Genomic DNA, 13,570 nt, shown 5'->3' with positions numbered 1-13,570 from the left:
ACCTGAGGTGTTTGGAACTGATAGATAAAGGAGAGGGTTTAATGCAGATGGTGCCTCCTGCATCTTGGCAGCTGCCCCTCTACTTGCATTAAGCCTTCCTTCCCCTGCCCATCTCTGGAGGTCCCGTTCTTCCCTCTCCCTTCCATGGCTTGGTCTGGACACCTCCTTCTCCTCTGGGAGGCCATATCAACCGCCTTCGCAGGAAAGAGTCACCCTGCTCCGTGGCAGGTCCCTTCTGGGTCTGCGTTGCTTGCTCCATTCTTTGAAGCTACCAGTGCACTTAGCAGACGTCTGCCAAGCTCTTGGGCTTCTTGGGTGGTACACTGGTAAAGAATCCACCTGCCAGCACAGGAGACCCGGGTTCGATCCTGGGTCAGGAAGGTCCCTGGGAGGAGGAAATGGCCACCCACTCCATTATTCTTGCCTGGGAAATCCCTTGGACAGAGGAGCTTGGCAGGCTACAGTCCATGGAGTCTCAAAGTCTTGGACATAACTTTAGTGACTGAACAACAGCAACAGCCTAGTTCTTGCCTGGGGCCTGGTTCTAGGTCCTGGGGAGGCCAGGCTGCAGCCCTGGTCGTTGGGGAATCTCAGGATCTTGTGGAAGAGACAGAAGGTTAAAGAAACCACTTTATGCCGGGAAGTTGCAGTGCAGTCTTGGAGGGATGTGCACAGCATCTCAGGGACACGGTTGAGATGAAGGATCCATTAATGCTTCCTGTTTGGGAAACGAGGAGTTCAGGAGTCTGGAAGACTTCTGTACTGGGGCTTGGGAGACTAGTAAGAGCTCATGTGTGGACGAGAGGCTACAGGTTGTGGGTAGACACTCCAGGCAGAGGACTCACTGCGGAAGAGGAGCATCACCCCGTGCAGGGTCTGGGGCGGCTGGGACTGTGCCCAGTGTGAACAGAGATGCTCCTACGGTCCCCCTGAGGCCCTGAGATGAGAGGACAGGGGGCATCTGTGCCTCGTTCACAGGAGGGGCCCAGAAGATGCTTGTCAAGTTAACAAGTGATCAAGCTGAAGCGGGAAGATGTCTAGAGGGCTTAGGTGCCACATCTATAAACGGAATGTTCTAACTCACAGACCAGCCCTGGAAGGCATAGTTCTGACATCCTTGTTTTATGAAGGGGGGAACCGAGGCACAGAGGCCACTCGGCCAGGAGGGGTCTCCAAGTGCCCACCGTTGCATCCTGTCCTCCTCAGCCAGCTGGTGGGCGGGAGGCAAGCACCCAGCTCCCCTTGGATCACAGAGGGGTGGCTTGTTCCCAAGGTCGGAGGTGGCTGTTGGGCCTCTGGGGTCTGCCGGCTTCTGTCCCATCTCCCCCTGGGCCTCCCTCCACCCTCGCCTGCCTCATCGCCCTCGCCACTGAGGAAACAGCCGGCCCTTGTTTTCTCCGAGTTCCGAGCGCTTGCAGAGCACCATCCAGCGCCGGCCTCTCAGGGTGGCCTGACTTGGAAACGTGGCGCCTCTGGCCACCACGGGGGGCCCTTCCGTCCGGACCCCCAGTGACTGGCTGAGGGGGCCCATTGGATCCTCTCTGAGGAGGAAAACAGGAGCGTTTCCTTTTCTGTGAGCAGAGTGTGGTCAGAAAAACCAAATGACACACTCGGAGTGAGTTCACTTCCGTCCTGGCCCCCAGTCCCGTCCCATCTGGGGAACGAGGCTTCTGAGGTGCCTCCCCCCACCCGCCCCGCTGGTCCCAGGATTCCCTTCTCTGCAGCAACCCCCCCAGCCAAGGGCCTCTCTTCTGGGACCCCCTCCCTCCATGAGGGGTCCCCTCCTTTGTGGCACCCCCAGCTCCCTCTGAGGGTCCCCTCCTCTGCAGGATCCTAGGTTCTCTCCTGCATGTGCCCGGAGCCTGCTGACCGACAGCAGTTTTGGCTCCCCTGGACTCTGAGGGTGCAGCCCCGGAAGACCTTCTCCCCCTTCCCAGCCAGTGAGGAGGGACCGCTGGCTCCTCGGGGTAGACCCCCTCAGGACTGCCAAGGCTCCGCTCCTTGGGGTAGACCCCTTCAGGGCTGCCAAGGGTCCGGCTCCTTGGGGTAGACCCCCTCAGGGCTGCCAAGGGTCCGGCTCCTTGGGGTAGACCCCCTCAGGGCTGCCAAGGGTCCGGCTCCTTGGGGTAGACCCCTTCAGGGCTGCCAAGGCTCCAGCTCCTTGGGGTAGACCCCCTTAGGGCGTCAGCGGCTTGTCCGGTCCTCTGAGGAAGGCTGGTCCAGGAGGGCCTTTTGGAGCCACGGACAGCTCTGCTCGGGCCTTGGCGAGGATGCAGAGCGGGGACTAGCCAGGCCTGATGTGTGTCCAGAGCCCCGGCTCTCGTGAAAGGGTTTCACTGGCACAGAAAACGCTTGGAAAATACACAAAGGGCAGTGGCCGGCTTCCAAAACTCAACTGTTTACCTTCAGCAGAGTGGCCGGGAACGCGGGGATCTTATTTTGCAAACAGCCCGCAGTTGTCAGGTCTACAGACCTTGGGTGATGCTGGGCGAGCACAAGCCCAGGGGCTCTCCTGCCCACCTCCTTCCCCAGAGGCGTGGGGACCCCAGAGTCCTCTCAGGGGCTGGCTTCTGTCCCTTCTTGCTGCACAGGAAGCATTCTCTCTGGGATGGGGTTTCCGAGGCCTGGGGCACCCTGCCCAGCCTCCCACGTGACCCAGGCTCTTCCGCCCGTAGCCGTCTCGGTCTGAAAATGTTGGCCTCTTGCTTTGGTGCCTGTCACAGTGGAGCCACTGCTTACAGGGCAGATGGGCATCTCTGAGAATGAGCTGTTCCTTGCCCGTGTTCCCACTTGCCACCGGCTGCTCTGCCTTCCTTCCAATCCCGTTTTTTTTTTTTTTTTTTCCCCTAAGAAATGGTATTGGATGGAAATTAATAGTGAATGTATGGATAGAACCAGAAAGATCCTTGGAGTTTCCTGCTATTATCGAAGGGGAAACTGAGGCCCTGGGATGCTGCTAGGCTTTTGCACAGGCCCCAGGACATGGGCAGCTTGGCTGCAGGCTCAGCCCGTCTGTGTTGCTGTTTGTCCAGGTCCCAGCGGGTCATTTCCCAACCATGAGGCCTCACCCAGTCGTTTTTCCTCCTCAGCTCTTGGGGTCCTGGTCTGTGAAGGTGTAGCTGTCACCTCCAGCTCCTGGCCATCCTGTGAGGACAAGTACCACTTCCCTTCCCCATCTAGGAGTCTTGGAAGATGGGCAGCTGCTCAGCTGGTCTGATTTTTGCTGTTTTGTTTTGTTCACCGGCTAGAAAATCAAGGGATCGGTGTTCTTCAGTATTTTCCTTTTGTGAAGTCCATGAGACTTTTTTTTTCTTCAATAGGGAAAATCCCTTAACATCTTTCCTGGCAGACAATAAAAAAGAGGAGTTAAGGCTATCAGCAGGAAAAACCTGGTGCATTCTGAAGGTTTAATGGAAAAAGAGTTTAAAACAGGAGGATGACATGGCATGGGTGGGGTCAAAGGAGTCGGCAGGAGGTGGTGAGGCACCCCCAAAGTGGTGGGGTGTCACCACCCCAGGCCCAAGGGGACGAGGGGAGGGAAGAGCCTAGACACAGTGGTGGTTTTGGGAGAGGGGCCGCCCTGCTCAAGGGAGATGTTGGGGTCGTGAGGATGGTGGGGACAAGCACCCAGACTCCTGTTCCATCCTCTCTCCCATCTTCTGCTGGTGCCTCCAAAGGGCCAGACGTGGCCAGCAGCCAGAGGGCGAGGCACCCAGGCGGTCGTGGCTCTAGGGCACAGCGCGGGCACGGGACTCGGGATGGGGGCTGGGTGACCGGCCCAGATTCAGTTCTGGCTCTGCTTCCTCACTGTGAAATCCTTGGCAGGTTTCAGAAGTCTGTGTTTTCCACTGTCATGTGTGGAATTGCCTCTCACTGTGTGGCTGGAAGATAAAAAGAAACAATTGGACATACGTTTTTAGCACCGAGCCTCCCTAGAGCTGTCATCATGATCTCTTCCCTAATGACTTTGAAACAAACAGCCTGGAATCCCGGAGGGAGCCCCACTGGGGGAGTGGGACGGAGGGCACGGGTGGGGCTGTGGCCTTCTCTGGCCTCCGCTGCAGCCACTCGGAGGGTCAGCCAGGTGATCGGCTGGCACTGCCGCCTCCGAGGGCGCAGGCCCTGCAGGTGGTGGCGGCCGCGTGCCGGGCGGTAGACATCTGGCCGCCAGGAAGCACGGTGTCAGGTGGCCCGGCTGTTGGCAGGTGCTTCCGTCTTGGGGGTCTGGGATGCCGGCTGTCAGCCAGCAGCCCTGGGTCCCCCGGGACCCGATCTTCCAAACCCCACGCTCTTGAAAAAATAAACTCGTTCCCCCAGTGGAGCAGGGCAAGCCAGGGACTCGGGGGCTCCAGGTGGCCCTGCATCCCTCGCTTTGTCATCAAAGGCCAGCCCTGATCTCAGCGTGAAGTGCTGGCGGCCAACCTCGCAGAGCGACGGCTCTTAGATTCGCACAGATCACAGCTTTGCCAAGACCGTGGGGAGTTTCGTGGGGAGAGTGTCTGCTTGGATCTCAGTTCAGGTCTGGCCGTGTGACTTCAGTTGTTGGATTTGACCTTGCCGAACCCTGGTGTCCCCACCCGAGAGGGCTTGGGTGGTGGGGCAGCTGCAGGGTGGCCAGTAAACGCTCTCACAGTGACTCTTGCTGGACCCGTAGGTCCTTGGTCACCCTGACTCCATCTGTGTGTCTTCTGTGTCCCGGGCAGCCTGGCGCTTGGGGAAGGAAGCACAGATCGGGGATCTGCCCTGGAGGAGTTCCAGGGCCTCAGCGGGTCCTGTCCTAGGAGTGCCGGCCCTCCTCGCGCTCCGTGCCCTGGGGACGTGCAGGAGGGATGGGATAGACAGGGCAGCAGGCTCACGGGCTCAAGTTGTTCTTTCTCTCTCTGTGTTTCCCGCTTCCAGCTGAACCTGAGCCGGCCAATCGAGGAGCAGGGCCCCCTGGACGTCATCATCCACAAGCTGACCGATGTCATCCTCGAAGCCGATCAGAACGACAGCCAGTCCCTGGAGCTGGTGCACAGGTTCCAGGTGTGCGGGCGTAGGGGTCAGGGTGGGAGTGGGGGTGCAGGGAACGGCTCTGTGCCTCTGAGGCCGTGGAGCTGTCCTGCTGGGCTCCCCATAGACACGGCTCTGCTGCTGCCAAGACGTGGGCCTGTGGTCAGGCCCTTCCAGGCTGGGGCCTCTGTCTTTGGATGTGAGATGGGCCCAGTTGTCCCCACCCCCGTCTGCCGCCTACCCTTAGAGATACGATTTACTGATCAGGGCACTGTCCAGTCTGATCATGCCCTTGCCTCCTTCTTGCACAGATGGCCAGAGCCACAGGTGTTGTGTTGGCACAGAGGTGGGAACCCTCTTGCCACCCTTGACGAAAAGGTCCCCTGAGGGTGTTTGAGCTGCATCGGCTGCCCTTGGGCCCCTGATTCCTGCCCTGGTGGAGAACCCCCTCTGCTTGCTCATGGCTTTGAACCCGCAGGCGCGTCTCTGAGCTCCAACCAAGTCTCCCTGTCTCCTCCCTCCTCCCTTCACCCTGTTTCCCAGTGTCCTGGGCCCTGACCCCACAGTGACCTGCCCGCCGCCTTGAGCGCCTCTGCCATCGCCCCCACTGACTTGCCCTGTGTTTTTTTCTCTGTTGTGGACAAGAGCGTGATTCATTCCTCAGGAAAGCGGCTCGGGGTCATGAAAAACAAGGTCATGTTATCAGTGAAAAATGCACTTGAGATCCAGGGCCTCCCCAGTGGGAGGGATGCTCGAACCAGCACTTTTCAGAGCGTGATGACTGGAGGGGTGACATCCTGTCCTCCCCGATCAGGACAAAGGGGAATCTCATCGCCACCAGCAGCCCTCCTGCTGACAGCGTTTTCTTCTGCCCTTGAGTCCAGGGTTGGTGACCTCAGCCACCCGCGCTCCCTTCTTGACCCCCCATGTCAGACTCCCATAGGCCCCGGTGGCCTGCTGGTGACCCAGCTGGTGTTCCCTCCCCTCCCGCACGCACCTGCGGAGGTGTGCTGTCCACAGGTGGCGCCCTGCAGTGACTTTGGCCAGCAGCCTGACATGATGCACCCCCTCCTTCTCCCAAAGGGCTGGGGGCCATGGAGGAAGGCCAGTTTGGGCTCCTCCGAAGCCTCAGTTTTCTTATTTGCACAATGGTGTCAGCCGTGTGTTGGGAGGAGTAAGCAACGCGATGCGTGTGAAAGTGCTTCACACGGCGCTCGGGTCCCAGTGAGTGCTTGGTTGGAAGGTCAAGGCCAGTGTGAGCGTACGACCTCGCGCCTTCGTCTCCTCTTCTGTGAAATGGGGTTGCTGCTAGCTCCTACGTCTTGGGATGCTATGAGAAGGCTGCCGTGAGCAGTAAGTGTCTGAGTACTAGACGGGTCTGATGTTTGCTGAGCTCTTCCGGCGGCTCCCGCTTGTGTCATTACTTTCTTAGATAAAGAACTGCACCCCCCGCCCGCCCCATTGCCCTGGGGGGTTACAGACGACCAGCCCTGGGGAACCTCCCACCCCCTGCTCCCCGCAAGCAGACACACAGCCCACGGCGCAGGCAGGTGGTGACCAGTAAAGGGGAACTGGGTCCCCTGAGTTCCCGTTCTGGTGCAAAGAAGGTTAGTGAGCTCATCGTGGGGGACGTGGGGACATGCAGCTTCAAGGGTTTCAGCCACCAGCTGCATGTCCCAGGGGGGGTCTCAGCTGGTCTCGGGAGTCTGTCTCACCCAGGGCACACAGAACAGCTGCCCTCAGATGCCTGGGGTGACCTCAGGATAACCTTCCAGCCTGGGTATCTCTGGGATAAGTTTTCACTTATCCATCTGTGCTTGAGCATGAAGCGGATATCTGATAAGGCCGGGACGTTTCCTCTTTTGTGAAGAGAACAATCCTTTGGGGAGAAGGCCGCGCTTCGTGCAGGCCCCGAGAGGAAAAGAGATGGGCAGGGGCTGGCAGAGAGGAGCGCTGAGAGGTGCCAGGTGAGGCCGCTCAGCGCCGCGGGGCCTGGTGCTGTCAGCGCTGCCCTGGTCACCCCACCCGGCACGACATACGAGGTTCAAGTTCAGAGCCAGGCCGTAGACTGACAGACTTGACCTTGACCAAGCCGTTGTTTTCAGATGCCTGTTTTAATGTTTATTCTCGGGACACAAATGAGGAGGCATGGGTGGAGGGGCCCAGGGCCAGTAGAGGCCGAGGCGTGTTCAGACTTCAGAGGCCTGGAAGCGGGGGCCTGGGGCTGGGGTTTGCAGCACTGGCCTTTCTGCCATTTGTCCTAAGAAAACAGAGAAAGGTGATGTGGCCCAGAAGGGGAGCAGCTCAAAGGGCCTTTTCCGAAGGCACAGCTCAGGTCCCTGGGGAAGTGGCCTGGGGCTGCATGGGTCAAGATAGATACGTTTCTGAGATGTTTCTGAACAACTCTAGAGCATTCTGCTCATGGGATGCTCCCACTAAGCTCCAGGGCCCAGGGATTGAAAGGAACTCTCAGAGCGGAGACGTTATGCTTTTTTTTCTGGCTGCCCTTGAGGACAGGTTGGGGACTAGGGGTCTGGGGTTTATACAGATCACTGAAGCTGGTTGCCATAGAAACCAGCTCCCAAGCTGCTGCCTGCCCCCTCACCATCCCCCTCCTTTAAAAAAAACTACTGGTCTCAAGAGGGCTTGGCTTGGAGAATCAGGGGGATGATTCAGTTGTTTTTCTGCACCAAGGTTCTTGTGGAGCCGGCAGCCTGGTGCCACTGAGGCCCTGCCCCGAGATTCAGTTATCAGTGAACAGACCTGGGCAGAGGTGCCTCGGGGGCTGCGTCCATGTGGGCGAGTGGGGTTAGGGTGGTGCAAAGGTCCCGGTCCCAGTGCTCAGGGGTCTCCTGGCATCCAGAGCGGCTGCCTCAGGGGATCAGCGAGACCGCAGCATCCAGGGCGGCTGTCAGGTGTCACCCGGGGCGTGGGTCTGCCGCTGCCGTCCTAGAATGGATAGAAGCATTACCGAGCGATCATCTTCCTCGGGGCAGCGGCTCTGGCCAGGTAGAGTTTCCTGGGGTTTTCCCTGAATGAGCTTGCAGGAAGAGGTTTGAGTTTGAACTGTCACCTCTTCTGCCCATCTCCATTAGCTGGCAGGACGTTAAGTCCTTCTAATGGTCCCCAGACCTCCAGTGTGGACTCAAGGACCACTTTCTCCACTGCGGCACGCTGCTACTTGCTGAGCACCATCCACACTCCCACCCTGCACTCCCAGCCTGGAGGAGAGGCCTGGGCAAACCAGGAACTGCCTTTGCAGCCCCCCAAGTGATGAGCTGGGAGACACCCCAACCTGGTCCCTGAGCTCCCTGGGTAGAAAATGTCTTACTGCGGTGATAATAAAGACTGTAGGCTCTGTCGTGGCCTGTGGGGCCTGCAGGCTGGCCATGGCCTCCCTCCCTCCACAGCCCCATCTTGTTCCACCCATCCCTTCATTGCTCAAGCTCTGAGCTCTTTTCCAGCTCACTGCCTCTGCAGAGGCTGTTCCCTGGAGTGGAATTCATCCCCACCCCCAGGCTCAGGTGCCCCTTTCTGGGGTCAGTCTCTCCAGTTAGCCGACTGCAGGTACATTCCCTGTCCAAGGCCTCCAAAACTTTGCGCTTTTCCTTCCGTCTGTTTGGAGGTTTGTAATTCTTTATGGGTTGTTCTGGCTAGTCTCTCCATTTGGGGATCTGCTTCAAGCTCCCCCTTTGCTGCACACGGTACCCACATGTCTGTGAAGTTGAAGAGCATCGTGGGTGTGGGCAGCGCAGGGCGCCCTGGCAGGTCCCTGGAGGGAGAAAACGGCTCCAGGGGGGCAGCTGGGAGCAGGCCCGAGGAGGGAGGGGGCTTGGGCCGGCTCACCCGGCTCTGTTGGCTGCATGTGGGCCTGCCCTCCGACCTGGGGACCTGCTCGGTGGCGAGAAGAATGGAGAGAGCGCATTTCACACCAGGCTGCAGGGCTTAGACTTTATCCTGCATCAGGCTTAAGTGAAAAGAGAGGCCCTGCTTGGGAGGGGAAATTGCCAGCGCGGGTGAGCTCGGGGCAGTAGGGAGCCCGCAGTCATTGGCACCTGGCGGTGTTCCAACACAGAGAGGGACACATCCCATCGGAGGCTCAGCAGTGTCCCCTGCTCACCCTGGGACCCCCGCCGTCCTCAGCGCGCTTTGCTCGGCCACGACAGACTGGCCTTTGAGCAGCCCGGGCCACCGCAGCCCACATGCTCCCAGCTGTAGACAGCCACCAGTTTCTGGCTCTGACTCTGTTTTTGCCCGTCCAGCCCCCTTCCTCCTCATGCCCGCTCCCCTGGAGCTGACCCCTGGGGCCCCTTTGTCCCTCCAGGGTCCCCTGCACCCACTCATACTCGCGACGCTCTCTTGCCCTGTTCTGGACTTTGATATTTCTGGAATCATATAAGACATCATCTTTGGGAACTTCCTGGTGGCCCAGTGATCAGGAGCATGCATTTTTCACTGCCTAGAACACCTCAGAGAGGCTCGTCTTGGCTCTTAGATTCTGCCCCAAAGTGATAGGTGCTCGGCGACTCTTGACAGTTCAGTGGCCCCTCAGATCCTCCGGGCCTGTGAGTGCCTGCTGGATTCAGAGGAGTAAGAGCCGCCTGCAGGTCCGGGAGCCGAACAGGGTGAGCAACAATACCCGGGGCCCTTTTCTTTGAAAACATAAAAAAGGTGCTGAAACATGTTCACAGGCATGATGCCCTCAAGACAGGTGCCAGTCATGAGCGCGTGGAAGCGTTCACCACCCTTACGGTTAGTGCCTGGTGTGTGAGAGCAGGAGTAAGCCATCTGCCCAGGTGGAGCCCTTAGTGACCCCTGAGTCACGCAGGATTATCATTATTGCTATTACTATTGTTATTCCTTTTAAATTTATATAATTTATTTCTTCTAAAGGTATTTTTAAAATACATCTTTGAAATTTTTTTGTTGTTGTTTGTTTGTTTTTAAATATGGACCATTCTTAAAGTATGTATTGAATTTGTTACAGCACTGCTTCTGTTTTATGTTTTGGTTTTTTGACTGAGAGGCATGTGAAATCTTAGCCCTCTGGCCAGGGATCGAACCCACAACCCTTGCTTTGGAAGGAGAAGTCTTAACCACTGGACTGCCAGGGAGGTCCCTGTTATTATTATTATTCCATGGCAATAGTACCGCTCTAGCAGCCTTATCTGTGGCTATCAGTCCCAGCCAACTTGAGAGCTCTTAACTGTAATTGGAGTCAATGAGACCGTGATTACGAAAGTGTCCCCAAATGGAATCTGAGCTCTGTGACAGTAGATGGAAGAGTGGACTGATTGTAGCCTTAGAGGCAGGGCCGGGTGGGCTTCTGGGGGACTCTGGGTACTGTGCCAGGTTCCACTCTTCACCAGCTGACCCACCGGGGCCTTGGTTGCCCCCCGGCCGCACCGGGAAGATGCCAGGATGGCAGCAGAAGACAGTGGCTTGAGAACAGTGGTACCTAAGCTGAAAGGTGGTTGCTATGAACAGGGATGATCGCCTCTAAGACCCCAGCTCCGTTTTCCTCTAGCCCCTGCGGCTCTGAAATAATTCACAGCTGTGTTGACTCAAAGCCTGTCACCCCCAGACATGCACCGAGCCGCTGCCATCACAGGGCTATGTACTATGTGCGGCGGGTACCGAGTGGAATTAACAGAAACAACAGATTTTACTGTTTGAGGCCTTCTAGTCTGATTAAGAAGATAACATCTGAACCGATCAAAGGTTAAGTGAGTTTCTGCCCATTTTGGGGGCAGCTACCTGGTAATCTGTCGACCTTCAGGAGGGAGGTCAGAATAGGAACCCTGAGCACCAGTGAAGGGTTTAGATGATCACCATGGAGCCACGGGAGAGGCCACCGTTTCCAGAGCACATCCCAAGGGGGCCTCTTGGCCGTGGGCATTCCACATCTCCTATCTTGTTTGGTGCTTACATCAATCCATGGAAAAATGGAATTACTTCCCCATTTTTCCTGTGACAAAGCTGAGGCCCAGGGAGGTTATTAAATCACTTGCTTGCAGTCACTCAGGAAGAAGGTAGCTTGCATTGTTTTCAGAGATGCCTCAGAGGGGCCTTGACAGCCTACTGACAGACGCCTGGGGGCTGAGGGCCAGTGATGCTGGGTCACTGTCTGGCCGTGCCAGACTCTGACCCTGCTGGTGCCCCCCGATGATGAAATAAATGTTGGCCGGGCAGAGGCCAGGGAGGCAGAGCTGGGCGGATCTGGTGGCCCTGGCCCCAGGACAGGATTCCGGGGGTGGCTTTGAGGTCAGCCTCCCCGTGACAGCTGCCCTGTGTCGGGAGGCCCCTCCTCCCGCGGCGGAGGTGGCCGAACAATCTGGCCATTGTGCGCCCAGGCTAGGCTGCCGGGCGGTGGCTGTGAATCGCTCTTTCTGCCCCAGGGAGTGTGGTGCTGTTTGGGGCCGTTAACTGTCTGCAGGGCCTTTCTCTGTGGAGAGGGAGGCCGGCCCCCTAGGAAGACGCTAGACTTTACGACTCTGTTACCTGCCCGGAGCAGAGCTGGACTTTGGACGGCCGGGGAAGGGACGCCGCCCCAGGGCCTGAGCTCACTCCGGAGCTGGCCGCCATCCCTCTGTGTGTGTGGACAGCACAGGGTTGGTGGTGTGCTGGCTTTTAGAACATTTGCTAATAGTACATTTTCCCCAAATGGTAGGGAAAACGTGTGTACAAGTTTTGTGATGTGTACAAGTGTGTACAGGTTTTGTGTTTGTGTCCAAGTGATGTGATGTACACATCATTTCAGGGTTCCTTAGCTCGGTCCTGTGGATGTGTTGGGCTTCTGGGTTTTGGAAATCGAGAACTCCCACCCAAGAGGTTTGTAGTCTGGCGGGGTCGTCATTTCAGGATGGCAGGAAGGTCTCTTCCACGCTCCTCCTGGCCTGTTTGGGGCCATGACCTACTGACTTGGCTTCTGTGCAACCCGTGTGGTCTGTGTGCCCACGATAAAGGCCTGTGTGGTTTCCCTGGACTTCGTGTAATAAATCACAAAGCCTCTCACCAGCCGAGAGTAAAGCTGCTCTGGTGGCCACGTGCTGGGCCCCTGCCAACTTCGGTCCTCTGGGGACGGACAGAGTGGGGCGGGAGGACCTTCCCATGCCGGCTTGGGTCCCGGCCCCTGCCTCAGGCCTCGCACACCCTCTGGCTTCCAGTCCCTGTCCTGGCCTGTATCTCTGTCTCTCCATTGATCCGTGAGATCATTTGTCAAATAACCATTATGTCCTTTATTCCACGAGCCTCAATTAAGCACTTACTGTGTGCTAGGAATCTTAAAAGACATCACAGATACAAAAAGTAAGACAGATCAGGTGGACACAGACTCTGTCCCCACAGATTTGTATTTGGTGTGTGTGTGTTTATTGATATAGGGGAGGCAGGGTTGCTACTAACAAAACACAAGTGAATGGAGGAAAAGCAACATAGTCTCCAGTCATGGTAAGTTCTGTGCTCTGTGTGTGCCCAGTGGCTCAGTTGTGACCCTATGGACCGTAGCCCGCCAGGCTCATCTGTCCATGGGATTCTCCAGGCAAGAATACTGGAGTGGGTTGCCACGTCCTCCAGGGAATCTTCCTGACCCAGGGACTGAACCTGTGTCTCTTGCATCTCCTGCATTGGCAGGCAGATTCTTTACCACTGTGCCACCTGGGGAAGCCCGTGGCAAGTTCTAGCAAGAGGAAAAATCAAGGCCTGTCATAACCTGTAGGTTCTTATCACCTCTCTGAGGAGGTGACACTTGAGCCAGGGCCTAAAAGCTTGGTAGGCAGGGAGAAGTTGTGGAGCAGGCTGACGGCCATGTCGCAGGACAGCACAGAGGCCTGGGAACCTGGAACAGGCTGGTGCAGGCCAGCACAGCGGCGGGCAAGAGTGCGCATCCTGGGCCTGCGATGGCCACTGCTCAGGAGAGGGCGGAGATGTGCGGCCAGAAGTGAGGCGGTGGTCTGCAGCACCTGGGGTCACTGTCAGGGTCACGGCTGGCAGCCACAGCTGTCTGTTCTCCTGTAGCCAGAGGCTGGGAAGGCGGGGTGGCTGAGTGCAGGGGTGAGGGGCCCTGGCCTGAGTGGCCCCGGGTCCCAGAGTTCAACAGCACCCCGCAAACTCTGCTGTGATTCCAGGCAACTCCAGGAGGAGTTGGCATGGGCGTCCCGAGTCCTGGCTGTAACTTGGCATACCCAGCGGAGCAGGCCAGGGACCCCACAGGCCTCTGGGAGCCGAGAGTCCGACTCTGGCTGGAGGCTGCAGCCTCGGGTGGGGCGGGCAGAGCCGGCCTGTGGCCTGGTTCCTGGGACGCGGCCCGAGGGCTGGGGCTGCTCCACCGGCTCATCTGAACATGTGGGTGCAGAAGGTGCGCGGGGTTAGGACAGGTGCTTAGGGAGTGAGGGGGCCGCTGCTGAGCTGGGGTGACACCGAGCCCCTGGGACCAGGCAGCCCCTCTCTGGTGCTCACTGTGCTCAGCTGTGATGCCGCTGGGACCCCCTCCAGCCCCACCAGTGGCCGCTGAGTGGAAATGCCAGCCTGTCCTGGGTGAGAGTCAGCCCCTGGGGAGGTGCCTTCTCCCGGCCGCACC

General features: G+C 58.0%; 1 protein-coding gene across 1 annotated transcript in view; it reads left to right on the top strand.

The window, feature by feature from the left end:
- The window catches only part of ITPK1 (inositol-tetrakisphosphate 1-kinase), a 155,389-nt gene that overhangs the window by 85,758 nt on the left and 56,061 nt on the right, over positions 1-13,570 (top strand). The window contains exon 3 of the mRNA XM_065906510.1: positions 4,900-5,025. Within this exon, the coding sequence (XP_065762582.1) occupies positions 4,900-5,025 (126 nt within the window). The remainder of the gene's footprint in view (positions 1-4,899; positions 5,026-13,570) is intronic.

Source organism: Muntiacus reevesi, chromosome 15 (genome assembly GCF_963930625.1).
Source record: "Muntiacus reevesi chromosome 15, mMunRee1.1, whole genome shotgun sequence".
NCBI classification, from domain to species: domain Eukaryota; kingdom Metazoa; phylum Chordata; class Mammalia; order Artiodactyla; family Cervidae; genus Muntiacus; species Muntiacus reevesi.
Note: the sequence above shows the minus strand (reverse complement) of the source record. Positions and strands in the feature narration are given on the sequence as shown.